General features: G+C 41.1%; 1 protein-coding gene across 2 annotated transcripts in view; it reads right to left on the bottom strand.

Moving 5' to 3' along the window:
* The window catches only part of LOC127421568 (protein FAM135B-like), an 85,995-nt gene that overhangs the window by 19,440 nt on the left and 52,860 nt on the right, over positions 1-13,695 (bottom strand). For both annotated transcript variants that reach the window (XM_051664697.1, XM_051664698.1), the window contains 6 exons: positions 11,854-12,007; positions 10,855-10,904; positions 10,575-10,730; positions 7,829-7,902; positions 7,552-7,706; positions 4,001-6,299 (listed from right to left, as the gene is read on the bottom strand). In XM_051664697.1, the coding sequence (XP_051520657.1) occupies positions 4,001-6,299; positions 7,552-7,706; positions 7,829-7,902; positions 10,575-10,730; positions 10,855-10,904; positions 11,854-12,007 (2,888 nt within the window). The remainder of the gene's footprint in view (positions 1-4,000; positions 6,300-7,551; positions 7,707-7,828; positions 7,903-10,574; positions 10,731-10,854; positions 10,905-11,853; positions 12,008-13,695) is intronic.

Raw genomic sequence — 13,695 nt, 5'->3', positions numbered from 1 at the left:
CCTTCCTGCGGTTTGCATTCGAGGGTTGGGCATATCAGTACAAGGTCCTCCTTTTCGGCCTGTCCTTGTCGTCTTCACGAAGGTCGCAGAGGCAGCCCTTGCCCCGTTAAGGGATGTGGGCATTCGCATCCTCAACTATCTTGACGATTGGCTAATCTTAGCTCACTCTCGGGATGTGTTGTGTCCACACAGGGACCCGGTGCTCTCGCACCTCAGCCGACTAGGGCTTCGGGTCAACTGGGGAAAGAGCAAGCTCCTTCCGGTTCAGAGCATCTCTTTTCTCGGCTTGGCGTTGGACTCAGTCTCTATGACGGCTTGCCTCACAAATGAGCACACACAGTCGGTGCTGACCAGTTTGAAGGCGTTCAGACAGAAGCCAGCACTTCCACTGAAACTGTTTCAGAGACTCCTGGGGCATATGGCATCCTCAGTGGTGGCCACTCCACTCGGGTTGATGCATATGAGACCGCTTCAGCACTGGCTCCAGACTCAAGTCCCGAGATGGGCATGGTGCCGCTGGACACATCACGTGGCCATCACGGCGGTCTGTCACCGCCTCTTCAGCCCTTGGACCGACCTCACATTTCTACGGGCAGGCGTTCCCCTAGAACAGGTCTCCAGGCGTGTCGTGGTTATGACAGACGCCTCCAAAACAGGCTGGGGCACTGTATGCAATGGGCACGCAGCCGCCGGCACCTGGACGGGCCCGCGGCCACGTTGGCACATCAACTGCCTCCAGTTGTTGGCAATTCTGCTCGCCCTGTGGAGGTTTTGGCCATTGATCCAGGGCAAGCATGTTTTAGTTCAGACAGACAACACGGCAATGGTGGCATACATCAACCGTCAAGGCGGTTTACGCTCCCGTTGTGTCACAACTCGCCCGCCGTCTCCTCCTCTGGAGTCAGCAGCATCTCAAGTTGCAGAGAGCCACTCACATCCCGGGCGACCTCAACACTGCAGTGGACGTGCTGTCATGACAGATTACCCTCAGGGGAGAGTGGAGACTCCACCCTCAGGTGGTCCAGATGATTTGGAGTCGATTCGGGCAGGCACAGGTAGACCTGTTCGCTTCCCAAGAATCCTCCCATTGCCCGCTCTGGTACGTCCTGACCGAGGCACCTCTCGGTATAGACGTGCTGGCACACAGCTGGCCCCCTGGACTACGCAAATATGCATTTCCCCCAGTGAGCCTACTTGCCCCTGTGCAAGGTTAGGCAGGACGAGGAGCAGGTCGTCCTGGTAGCACCCTACTGGCCCACCCAGACATGGTTCTCGGACCTCACGCTCCTCACGACAGCCCCACCGGCGAATTCCCCTGAGGAAGGACCTTCTTTCTCAGGGACAGGGCACCATCTGGCACCCATGACCAAACCTCTGGAATCTCCATGTCTGGCCCCTGGACGGGACGCAGAAGACTTGAGTGGCCTACCACCCACAGTGTTAGACATGATCGCTAAGTGGTGTCTGTTCGCTAAGTGGTGTTCTTCCCGACGTGAAGACCCCAGAGATGCACAGCCGGATCGGTGCTTTCCTTCCTGCAGGAGAGGTTGGAAGGGTGGCTGTCCCCCTCCACCTTGAAGGTGTATGTAGCCGCTATAGTGGCACACCACGACACAGTCGACGATAAGTCCTTAGGGAAGCACGACCTGATCATCAGCTTCCTGAGAGGCGCCAGGAGGTTGAATCCCTTCAGACCACACCCCATTCCCTCATGGGAACTCTCTGTAGTTCTTCTGGGTCTTCGGAGAGCCCCCTTTGAGCCCCTGCATTCAGCTGAGCTTAAGGCACTCTCTTTAAAGACTGCCCTCCTGAATGCTCTCACTTCCATCAAGAGGGTAGGAGACCTGCAAGCGTTCTCTGTCAGTGAAACGTGCCTGGAATTCGGTCAGGGCTACTCTCAAGTGATCCTGAGACCCCGACCAGGCTATGTGCACAAGGTTCCAACGACCCCTTTTAGGGACTAGGTGGTGAACCTGCAAGTGCTGCCCCAGGAGGAGGCAGACCCTGCCCTGACGTCGCTGTGTCCGGTGCGTGCTTTACGCATCTATTTGGATCACATGCAGAGCTTTAGAATCTCTGAGCAGCTCTTTGTCTGCTTTGGTGGACAGCATAAAGGAAGTGCTGTCTCCAAGCAGAGGATCGCCCACTGGGTCATTGACGCATAACAATGGCATATCATGCCCAGGACGTGCCACCCCCCGCAGGGCTATGAGCCCATTCTACCAGGAGTGTGGCGGCCTTCTGGGCCTTGACCAGTGGCGCCTCTCTAACAGACATTTGCAGACAGCAGTGGGCTGGGCAACAGCCAACACCTTTGCGAGGTTCTACAATCTCCGGGTGGAACCGGTTTCATCCCGTGTAGTGGAAGGCACAAGTAGGTAAGCCTGGGACAGCTGGCCGGGTGTATCGCTTGCGCATAGCTCCTTTCACCTCCCCTGAGCTGAAGATGTGTGCTGTTGACTCCCAGTAGTGTTCACAAACTGTGTTCCCTGGATGATTTCCTCCGAGCCCTGTGGCAGACGAGTTTACAGAGAAACTCGCTGCCAGCTCAGTACATGTGCTAACTAAGCCCTGTACTGGGGTAGGTGCTCTGCATGTTTTGGTTCCCCATAGGTAACCCCATGCGACATATATCTTCTGCTAACTCGTTTTCCTGTTGGTAAACTGCGTCTTCCTTGGGCAGAGGCCCCTCTACCCCAGTCACCATGTTTGTAGAAACTCCTCCCCTGTAGGGTAGGACCTACCATGGGACTTCTCCACATGACATACTTCCGACAAAGCTCGGCAAGACCATGTGACGAATTTCCACTCAAAATCCCCCCCCCCCACCCCCCTCTGGGCGGGGTGTGGTCTCTGCGGTGTCTTCCCCTTAGGAGGGACACCCCCTCGACGTAGACCTGGTGGCCCCAGTCGGTTAACAAATTTCACTCTTTTTTTTGGGGAGAGGAAAAAAAAGAGAGGATAATAGGCCACGACTGGGCTGGCCTGTCTCTATCATTTAGGCAGTCAACTTGTCCCCAAAGGGCCGTTCAACACTCATAGTAGCGTTGGGGGAGGTTACGTGTTGCCTGGTGCACTGGCTACGAGGCACACAGTGGTCTGCCCGTAACACAGTTCAGCCAGTTGTGCCGTTTCGTATTGGGACCCCTAGAGTCACTACATCAACACAACGTTGAGTGAGTGACAGATAGGGAATGTCCTGGTTACTTGCATAACTTCCGTTCCCTGATGGAGAGAACGAGACGTTGTGTCCCTCCTGCCACAATGCTGGACTACCCGCTGAAATGGCCGGGACCTTGTCTCGGCTCCTCAGCACAAAACCTGAATGAGTGGTTGCATACCAGCTCCTTTTATACCCGTATGTTCGGGGGAGTGGTATGTAAATACCACTCGTCAATTTTCATTGACCTTTTTTCAAAGACCAGAGGTGTTTCGGGCTCCCAAGAGTGACCCCTAGTGTCACTACATCGACACAACGTCTCGTTCCCTCCATCAGGGAACGGAGGTTATGCAAGTAACCAGGATGGTACTTTGAGTGTATTTTAGTGCGTTGCTATGTGATTGCTAGGGTGTTTTGGTGGTTGCGAGGACATTGTTGTGTGTGTGTGTGTGTGTGTGTGTGTTTCTGTTTAGTTGCTTAGGTATTTTGAGTGGTAGCTAGGGCGTTGTTAAATGGTTTTTAGGGTGTTTTGATTGGTTGCTCAGTAAGTAAAAAAAGATTCACCCCTAAGTCTTTGTAATGTTTTCCATATGGCTAGATATGGCTTGGATCTCTCCTGCAATTTAATTCTATTATATAATTATACCAAAATTGCTTGAAAATGAATAGATATGTGAGCTTTAAAAATCTTACAGTATAAGCACAGCACAATTTTATATTTATATGAACAGAGCAAAGTCATTTTACCTTATTAGACTAAATAAACTTGTCTAGAATATTAACATCTTTTAAACAAGCTTTTTAGTAAAACTTTCAGGCTTAAATCAATGAAAACCTCACTTGATCATCCTCTCGTTGATTTCCTGGTCAGCACTTGGGGAAGGGGAAGAGGAGATGATTCCGAACGAGCCCAGGGGTTGATTTGTAATGGGGGAGGTGGCTTGGCGGGTGGAGATTCCGCTGACCGATGGCGAATCACGGAGTACGGATGAAAAAGGCAGACATGTTGGAGTGCATGACACTGACAGGTTCACAACCTCGACCACCTTTTTATTCACAAATGCCAGTCCTGAACTCTGTAGCTTATTGGCTCTGCTCTGCCCCTCTAGTGCCTGCTGCTCTCTCTCATTGGCTGGAAGTTCGATGATATCAGTGGGTCTCTCTCTGTCATTGGTCATAATTTTGTGACTGCTCTCGTCACTAATTGGTGGATCAGGGAGGTTCTCCATACTTACTTCCTCAAGCTCATTCAAATGAATGTGATGGACGCTGATGTCATCAGGGTCACCTTGATATGTGTTTAACTCTAGCGCACCCTGGTGTTCACGATATTTATTTTTACAGCTACTTCGCTCTGTACTTTCATCTTCATGACCAGAATACCCATTAAGCAACATATTACTTTGATATTCCACAGAACGTTCAGTCAGTTCATCCACTGTGGCGATTTCAACACCTTTATCTGTCACAAATTGCTGGTATAGTAAAATTTCTGGCAAAGGACTTTCTTCGACAGCTATTTCCTGACTGGATAACTCATCCCTGTCGATCTCGTGATTGGTTGTTTCTTTTCTGTCCTCCATAGTTACAGCTTGTACATTCCACTTCAACTCATTATCTACTTCATTGCTCAGCCTCTCCTGATTGGCTACACTGAAGCTCCTCTTCTTCTGATTGGGTGTTTCAGTTCTGTCCTCCATAGTAACACCTTGTAAATTCCGCTTCAATTCATTGGCTGCTTCGTCACTCTGCCTCTCCTGATTTGCTACACTAATGCTCCTCTTCTCCTGATTGGTTGTTTTATTTCTGTCCTTCGTAGTAACAACTTGTAGATTCTGCTCGGCCTCAGTGGCTTCTTCATTACTCTGCCTCTCATGATTTGGTGCACAAATGTTCCTCTCCTCCTGATTGGGTATTTCACTATCCTCTGTGTCATCAGGGCTGCTGATTTGTGGTGCAGAGGCAGATTTGGTGAGAGTATTGAGTTGCATCTCCTCCTCTTCGTATGGTAGGGAGCTAATAGAGGTCAGAGAAGCTTGTGTGGCGCTCGGCAAGCTGCCGTGACTTTCTGTTTGTAGCCCCTCCAGAGAGTTCTGGTGTGCCCGACACCGAGCCAGATTTTGCAAGACATCACGAACCCCTGCGACGACTCCTCGTCCCTCCAGAGTCCAGGCCATGGAGCTTGGCTCGCTTTCAATGCCAGAGTCTGAGATTACAGATGAAGAGCGGTTCATTAGCTTAGACCCACCCAAGAATACACCCCTGGGCGGGGTTTCAGACAAGCGGCGGTTCTGTAGTAGGGTGTAAACTGAAGGGGACGTTGCTTGAGGGTCGGTCTCTGGAGAGTGGACATTCAATAGACTAGCCGGTGATATTTCCTCGCTCCCAAAATACATTGCTGGTGCTTCAGTGTTTCTGCTATCTAATACTGAGTTTGGCTCCTCGTTGCCAAGGTTCCATGTATTGTCCGGTGTTTCTAGGTGGTTTTCATGGTTATAAGTGGGCAGGATTTCTATGTTGTCAGTGCTGGTGAGATCAGGAAGTTCTGCAGATTCCATCGGAACAAGCAACAACGTCTGTCCGCTGCCACTTTGGGTAATTTTAGCTTGTTTCAAACTTGCATGATTAGATTCAACAAAATTATTTTCAGGCTGATCAGCAAAGTCACTTGCTTCTGTCTGGCAACCAGTTTTCTCTACATTACCTTGTATAGAATTAACTCTATCTATTGCATCAGTGCTGTCTTCAGACCAGTCTATTTGATCAATTGCTTCCTCAGTATCATATTGGCACTTGTCTTCATCAACAGACTCAAATCTTGAAACAGAGCTAGTCGTGGCGGTCTCGTAGATATGTTCGCTTCTATCAATATCTGTCTCACCCACACAGCCAATCAAAGTTTCTGCTTGAGCTCTGGTCTCTTTGTAGTCTGTAATGCAATCCTGTTCTTCAACAGTCAGAGTCATGTATGTGGGCAGATCCATGTGATCTTTACAGGGGGGTTCCTCAGGGCATGTTGCTGAAAAATAGACGTCCTGTGTCCCCTCAGTTGGACTGATGGTTTGGTCTTTCAACCTAGTTGGGTCTGGACAGGTATTTGAGTTTAAGACCATCTGGTTTGGCACATGAATGGTGTAATCTAGAACAGGGAAAGAGGAAAGTGTGTTTGTTTGGTTATAAAAAAAAAACATGTAAATGTTAAATATAGTATATTTTAAACATTTTGTCAACCCCATATTATGGGGATTTGTACAAGAAACAGACTTACTCTGTAAAATAGATGTATGTGCTTATTTTTTTTTTATTGGCTTATGTGTGTTTTATTTCTATATAACAGTTTCATTTCTTACTTTATTATTCACATTATTAATTAATTTGTTTGTTTTTTTGTTCATTCATCCATTGTCCATTCTTTGTTCATCGTTTTCATTCTTTAGCTTCACATTTATTCATTATTAGTTTATTATTTTGTTCATTTATTTGATTGTTCATTCATATGCTCATTCTTTCATTTGTTAATGCATTCTTTTGTCTAATTGCACTCTTTTTCTTTTGTCTGTTTATTCATTCATATGCTCATTTATTAGTTTGGCCATTAGTTCGTTCATTCATTCATTTGTTCATTCTTTAATTTGTTCATTTATTTATTGTAAGTTCATTACTTTTGTTCAATTGTTTGTTCATTCAAACATTAATTCTTTAGTTTGTTAGTTTATTTGTTTGTATGTTCATTCTTTTGTTCGTTCACGCATTCGGTCATTCGTTTATTTGTTCATTCATTTGTTCGTTCAAAAGCTCATTCTTTCATTTGTTAATTCATTCAGTTTGTTCGGTCATTCATTCCTTCATTCATCATTTTGTTTATTCATTGTTAGTTTATTACTTTAGTTCATCATTCTTTAGTTTGTTCATTCTTTTGTTGGTTCATTCATCAGGTCATTAATTTATTAGTTAATGCTTTAGTTTGTTCATTTATTCATTCTTAGTTTATTATTTCGTTCATTCATTTGTTCTTTCATTAGCTATTTTCTTTCATTTGTTACATCATTAATTTTATGTTCATTTTTTTGTTTGTTCATTTACAGTATTTGTTCATTCTTTAGTTTGCTATTTTATTCATTATTTCGTTGTTATGTTGTGTCATTATGTTCATTCATTTGTTTGTTCATTCATGCACTCATTTTTATTAATTTCTTTGTTTGTTCTTTTGTTTGTTCATTTATAAGTTTGTTGTTCTGTTTATTTGTTTGTTCATTCATATGCTCATTCTTTCATTTGTTAAATCTTTCATTTATATGTTCATTATTTTGTTTGTTTGTTTATTCATTTGTTTGTTTATTTGTTCATTTTTTCCCTTAGTCATTCATTTTTTTCTCTATTAAACATTGTACCTAAACAGGGTGTGTCCACATATCTATCCTCAAAGATGATTGGCAGGCTGCTCCAGTCTCCGTCGATGTCCAGGCATTCCACAGGAAGTGGGGGCATTCGGAGCAGATAATCAGAGCTCCGCATCTCCGTGGCCACCTGGGCATGTCTGTTGATACTGTGGAGAGACATGTTTCAGTCAGTATTTCTCACTGTTCAGAGGCAGAAATGTACAGCAAGAGGCTAAATGTACTGTAGGTATGTTACTTATTTATATAAAGAGGATGATATAACACTCACAGTTCCTCCTGAAATGTGAGTGAGCACTCTTTGGGATGTTCAGTGAAGAAGTAAGCTTCTGAAAATCTCCTGACCTGCACAGTGATACACATATGAGAACAAATCATACAACACTGCCTATAGATCAATATGACACATAATCTTTGTTAAGTTAACAGATCTTAAAGGGATAGTTCACCCAAAAATATAAATTATGTCCTCATTTACTCACCCTCATGTTGTTCCAGACCTGTACAACTCTCTTTCCTTTGAGAAACTCAATAGGAGATGTTAACCAGAATGTTAATCTCAGTCACCATTCATGTTCATTGCATGGAAAAAAGATTCAATGAAAGTGAATAGAGACTAAACATAATGCCTTACAACTTCTTGTGTTTCACGAAGGAAAAAAGTCACAAAGGTTTGGAACAACATGAGGGTGAGCAAAAAAAGAAAAAAAGTCTACATTTTAATTTTTGCATGTACTATCTCTTTAAAAAACATAATGTATCTTAGTGCATATTGACACAACAACAGATGATTCCTCACACACGTTCTGAACAAAAGAAGCTCACTTATGAGAAAATAAAACTGCTCCAGTAATACGGGCAAAATTGGATTTATCTCTTCCTCTAGTTTCAGCATTGTCATAACTAACTGTTCTATAATTAAAAGCAGAGCCATCCTGTGGGTGGAATTACTACATAGATCATAAGAGATGAGGTTTATATATCTAATGCATTGGCCCAGAGGACACAGAGTGTGTGAGATGCTGGGAAATTCATGCTGTGTTGGAGAACGGAAGTTTTTTCTGGGAAACATCCTACAATAATGCAAGTCAGGGTAAACTAAAGACACATTGTACTGTTGTCTATCTGAGAATAATGTCACTATGTTACCAAGAGTACTGAGTGAGCTGTGATCTTTGAAGTTGAATTCACAAACATTTGATTTGTCTTATTTTCTTTTCCACTTAAACAAAAATTGGCTTGTCACACTTGAAATTAATAACTAAGGTGTCATCCTGGCTTATCTTGTTCCACAATGTGCAGACTTTACCGTGGATGAATAATTGACACTGTATATTGGCTGCCACCAAAATTAGGGTTTAGCACCTCTTGGATCTGTTAAAAATGTTATTGTTAACATTAAAATATTGAGATTCAACTTTACAATGTTACTACAATATTTCCAAATTAATCTATAGCCAATTGAATTAAAAACAGTATGAAATCAAATTGAAAGCTTGAGAATCGGTCCGGATTCACAATATTCTTCTTAAAGGAATAGTTCACCCAAAAATTAAAATTCTCGAAATTTCTCTAAAATTCTCACCCTCATGCCATCCCAGATGTGTATAACTTTCTTTCTTCTGCTGAACACAAACTTAGATTTTTAGAAAAATATTTCAGTTCTGTAGGTCTTTGCAAGTGAATTAGTACCAACATTCTGAAGCTTTAAAAAGCACATAAAGGCAGCATGAAAGTAAAATAAGACTCCATTGGTAAATCTATATCTTCGGAAGCGATATGATAGGCCTGGGTGAGAAACAGATCAATATTTAATTCATATTTTTTTACTCCCTGCTCAGTAGGTGGTGATATGAACGAAGAATATGAATCAAAAGAACTCATCAAAAACAAAAGAAGAATGTGAAAATGGAGATTGATAGTAAAAAAGGACTTAAATATTGATCTGTTTCTCACCCACACTTATCATATCGCTTCTGAAGATATAGATTTAACCACTGGAGTCGTAGATTACTTTTATGCTGCCCGTATGTGCTTTTTGGAGCATGAACATTTTGTTATTCATTCACTTGCATTGTATGGACCTACAGAGCTGAAATTTTCTTCTAAAAATATTTGTGTTCAGCAGAAGAAAGAAAGTCATACAGATCTGGGATGGCATGAGGGTGAATAATTGTAACATTTTTGGGTGAACTATCCCTTTTAGAATTTTTCTTAAATTAAAAAATTAATTATAAGAAGTTTGTAAGAAGACATCTAGCTATAAATATTTACAGCTTAAGGAAAAAAAAAATGACATTCTCATTTTTATTCTTATTAAAAATAAGAACATAGTAAGAATAATGTTATTCTTTAAAGGAATAATCCAGATTCAGTACAAGTTAAGCCAACATTTGTGGCATTATGTTGATTACCACAAAAAAAAATATTGTTGACTTATCCCTTGTTTATAAAAAAAAAAAAAAAAAAAGTGAAAATCTAGGTTACAGTGAGGCACTTTTGAAGTATATAGGGCCAGTCCATAAGCGCTAAAATACTCATAAGTATAACGACAAAATGTAAAGATTATATTTGACATGATAATAAAATCGCTTACTAACCTTATCTGTAAAATGATATACCAATACAACTTTGTAGTCATGACGATGTGATGCCGGTAAACCCTGTAATCTTGTAAACACCGTTACCTCAGGTAAATCCCTGATTTTATCACATTAAAATTATGCTCACACATATAATGATTACGTCTGGTGGCTATATTTTTAAACAGTGTGTATTTTAGCGTTTCTTGACTGGCCCTATTTACATACATTGTAAGTGTCTTACTGTAACAGTGTTTTTAACTTTTTTTATTTTATTTATTGATTTTTTAATAAATGTGGACGAGTCAAATGTATTGATTAAGCTTAACTTGTATTGAACATGGAACATCCCTTTAAAAATCTCCTGAATCTAATCAAATCAGGTAGTCAGTGCAGATACCAGCCCTATATGAAAAGCCTCTTTCTGTCTCTCACCCTGAGCGTGTGGTGCTCCTGGGCCAGATAAGAGCGGATATGTGGATTGGGAACCGTGGCTTCCAGAAACTGTGTCCAAACAGCAGACAGCTGAGCACACAACTGCATCAGATCTTTACTGATCAGCTCTGCTACCTTCTCATGACCACTCTGCAACTAGAGAAAAGAAACAACTGTAAACTAAAACAGTGGGAAAATAGCCTTACATAATCACAAAAAATAATGGCTTGTGTGATTGTGCTTAATCATAGTTATTTGGTTAGTAAAGTGTTTCACAAACCTGCAGTTCAATGGTGAGCTGGTTTAATGTTTCTTCGATGGGAAGGTCTTCTATAAATAAGTAAAACGAGGTGTAATAAAGTTACAAATGTAAAAGCTATTATTTCTTAAGCTGAGGATGTCTGGGGTGCTCATAATAAACTGTATCAGACATGTTTTAAAAGTGTTTAAATAACATTGTATAAACATACTTGATTCTGTCATTAAAATTCTGTCATTAATTGTCATCACCCTAATGTCGCTCCAAACCTGTCTCTTGTTTTGTATTATTATTATTATTATTATTTTTGTATTATTATATTTTTTTAATAATATTTACACACCTTTTGCCAAAAATGACTCTGTCAAGCCTTATAAAAATAACAACGACAAAACCATAAAATCACTATAAAAGTAGTAAATACGATTTGTGCATCATATTCCAAGTCTTTTGAAGCCATTCAATCACCTTTTATGATGAACAGACCAAAATTTAAGTTTTTATTCAATCTAAAATCAAATCAAATAATTTATAAACTTTAACAATGCCCAAATCAAAGATGGTGAGACGTCAATAACATCACACCTCATTGGTTCTTTAATCATGATGTTATGACATTTCGTCTGAAGACATGCAAGAACCAAATGAGATTAACATTGCACAAGTCGTATTCACATCTTTTACAGTGGTTTATGGTGTTTTTTTCTTTCTTTCTTTCCCAGTCGTTTATAGAGCTTGACAGCCTGGAGTCACAATTCACTTTCATAATATGGCGAAAATACTTTTTTTAAAATGTTGCCTTTTGTTTTCCACCGAAGAAAAAAAAAAGGCATACAGGTTTGGAACTTCATGAGGGTGAGTAAGTAAAGACTTAATTTTCATTTTTTGGTGAACTTTTCCTTTAAACTGTATTTTACGATTATATGGGCTGACATTAAATCAACCATTGACCATTGAAAAAATCATTTCGGTTAATGACTAGTATTGAGAATTAAAATGCAAAAAAGATTGTGATTATACCCATTTCTATGTGTTGCAGTTGAGGAATCTCCTTCATTAGAGTCGTGTAATACGAGCGCAGGCCTCTTAGAGCAGCCAGCAACAGTTTGCAGATGCGACAATGCCACGTGTATGCTCTCTGCAGACAGTTCTCTGATGGCACGTAAAAACTGCCCTACACACACACACACACACACACACACACACACACACAGGATTATGTTGTAGAGTCATATTTTACTGCTTGTCACAGTTCTTCCCTGTTATTTCCGCACAGATGTAACCAGGTTTCATGAATGCTGAACAAAGCTTTTTACAACTTTAGCTAAATAAAAATCCATCCACCCACCCACCGTTCCTATCCATCCATCCATCCATCCATCCATCCATCCATCCATCCATCCTCTCTGCTGTTCTGTATATCTGTATATCTATAAGATCACTTGTAATTCTAATGTCATTTATCAGTGTGATGCAAAGTGATCTTGTGGTTGAAATCATAAGCAACAGATGCAAGTTTAACTAAGCCTTAAGCTCAATAGATTAGATGGAGATCAAACACAGAGTAAAACTTAAACACAGTCAGTTTCCCAGCAGTAAAAGGAGAGATGTATGTATACCTGGCTCTAACTTATGGAGAACAACACCAAGACATCCTGATGACAGGAAGTGCACACATATACATAGTCTTTTCTCTCTCTTCAACAGTAGTGTGAATATACGTATCCCCCCAAAACTACACAGGATGGTAATTACCTAGTAAATTTCTCTTTTTTATCAATTAAATTGAAATGTTCTTCTTTTATTTCCTTACACCTGAACTTGTGCTTCATATTGGCTATGTTGATTTTTAGCTGTTTGCACATTGGTTTGGAGGTAAGAGTGTTGTCAAAACCTTAAAAATGTTTGTGTTTATGTTGTGATAACACGTATATATGCCATCCCCCTTGCTGAAAGAAATATCAAAAAGCACCTCCCTTGCAAAACCACCATCCCCCCCTTACCCTTAGATCAGTTGTGTCATATATTTTTTACTAATCATGCAAGTAAAATATTTTAACTCACTACGTTTGATAAATAACAGACTTTAAATAACAATGATTAGTTGATCAGAATTAGATTTCAACATATTTGGGGTTGCCATATATCAATAGAGGCAGTACCCCAACAAGTTCATCACATTTGAACAGTTTGGAAATATTCTGCCAATATTAAACTTTAGTAAGGCAATCTGGCAACCATGGGCGTGCAAGCTCTCTTTCCACTTGAAACTTACTGCAATAAAGGTAATGCAAGTTTTGAACAGTTTTGCACACCTTCAAAAATGGCCAAGAGAACAGTTCATGGAAATCTTTTGACTTTCTTTAAAAAAAAGAAAACAGAAGGTAAGGTATTGCTGTCTTATGCACAGTTACAACATGTATATATTATTAACTTTTCAAGGTTTTCACCTATAAAATGCTTTTGTGTGTAGAACTTGAAATACTTTCTACTTTTTACACCACTGTTTAAGCATATGTCATAGGAACAGCCCAAATTTCTGTTATTAATTTGGTTTTTGGAGTGGAAAAGATTTGTGTGTGTGTGACCGTGAGCGAGCGATTGAGAGGCGGTGGAACATGCTTTTACATCAATGAAAGTTGGTGTACAGACGTAACAACGTTAAATAGGATGTGCTAATGTCCTAATTTGGAAGCACTCTTTATTAACTGTAAGCCTTTCTACTCGCCGCGGGAGTTTTCCTCGTTTATTCTGGTGAGTGTGTATATCGCGCCAAACGCGTGTTTGAATGTAGCGCTGCAACAGCTGGCTGATCAACTCACAGACATGGAACAACAATACCTGGACTCAGTTATTATTGTT

The sequence above is a fragment of the Myxocyprinus asiaticus genome, chromosome 30 (assembly GCF_019703515.2).
Source record: "Myxocyprinus asiaticus isolate MX2 ecotype Aquarium Trade chromosome 30, UBuf_Myxa_2, whole genome shotgun sequence".
Taxonomy (NCBI): Eukaryota; Metazoa; Chordata; class Actinopteri; order Cypriniformes; family Catostomidae; genus Myxocyprinus; species Myxocyprinus asiaticus.
The sequence above is the reverse complement of the archived record's forward strand: the minus strand, read 5'-3'. Positions and strand labels throughout refer to the sequence as shown.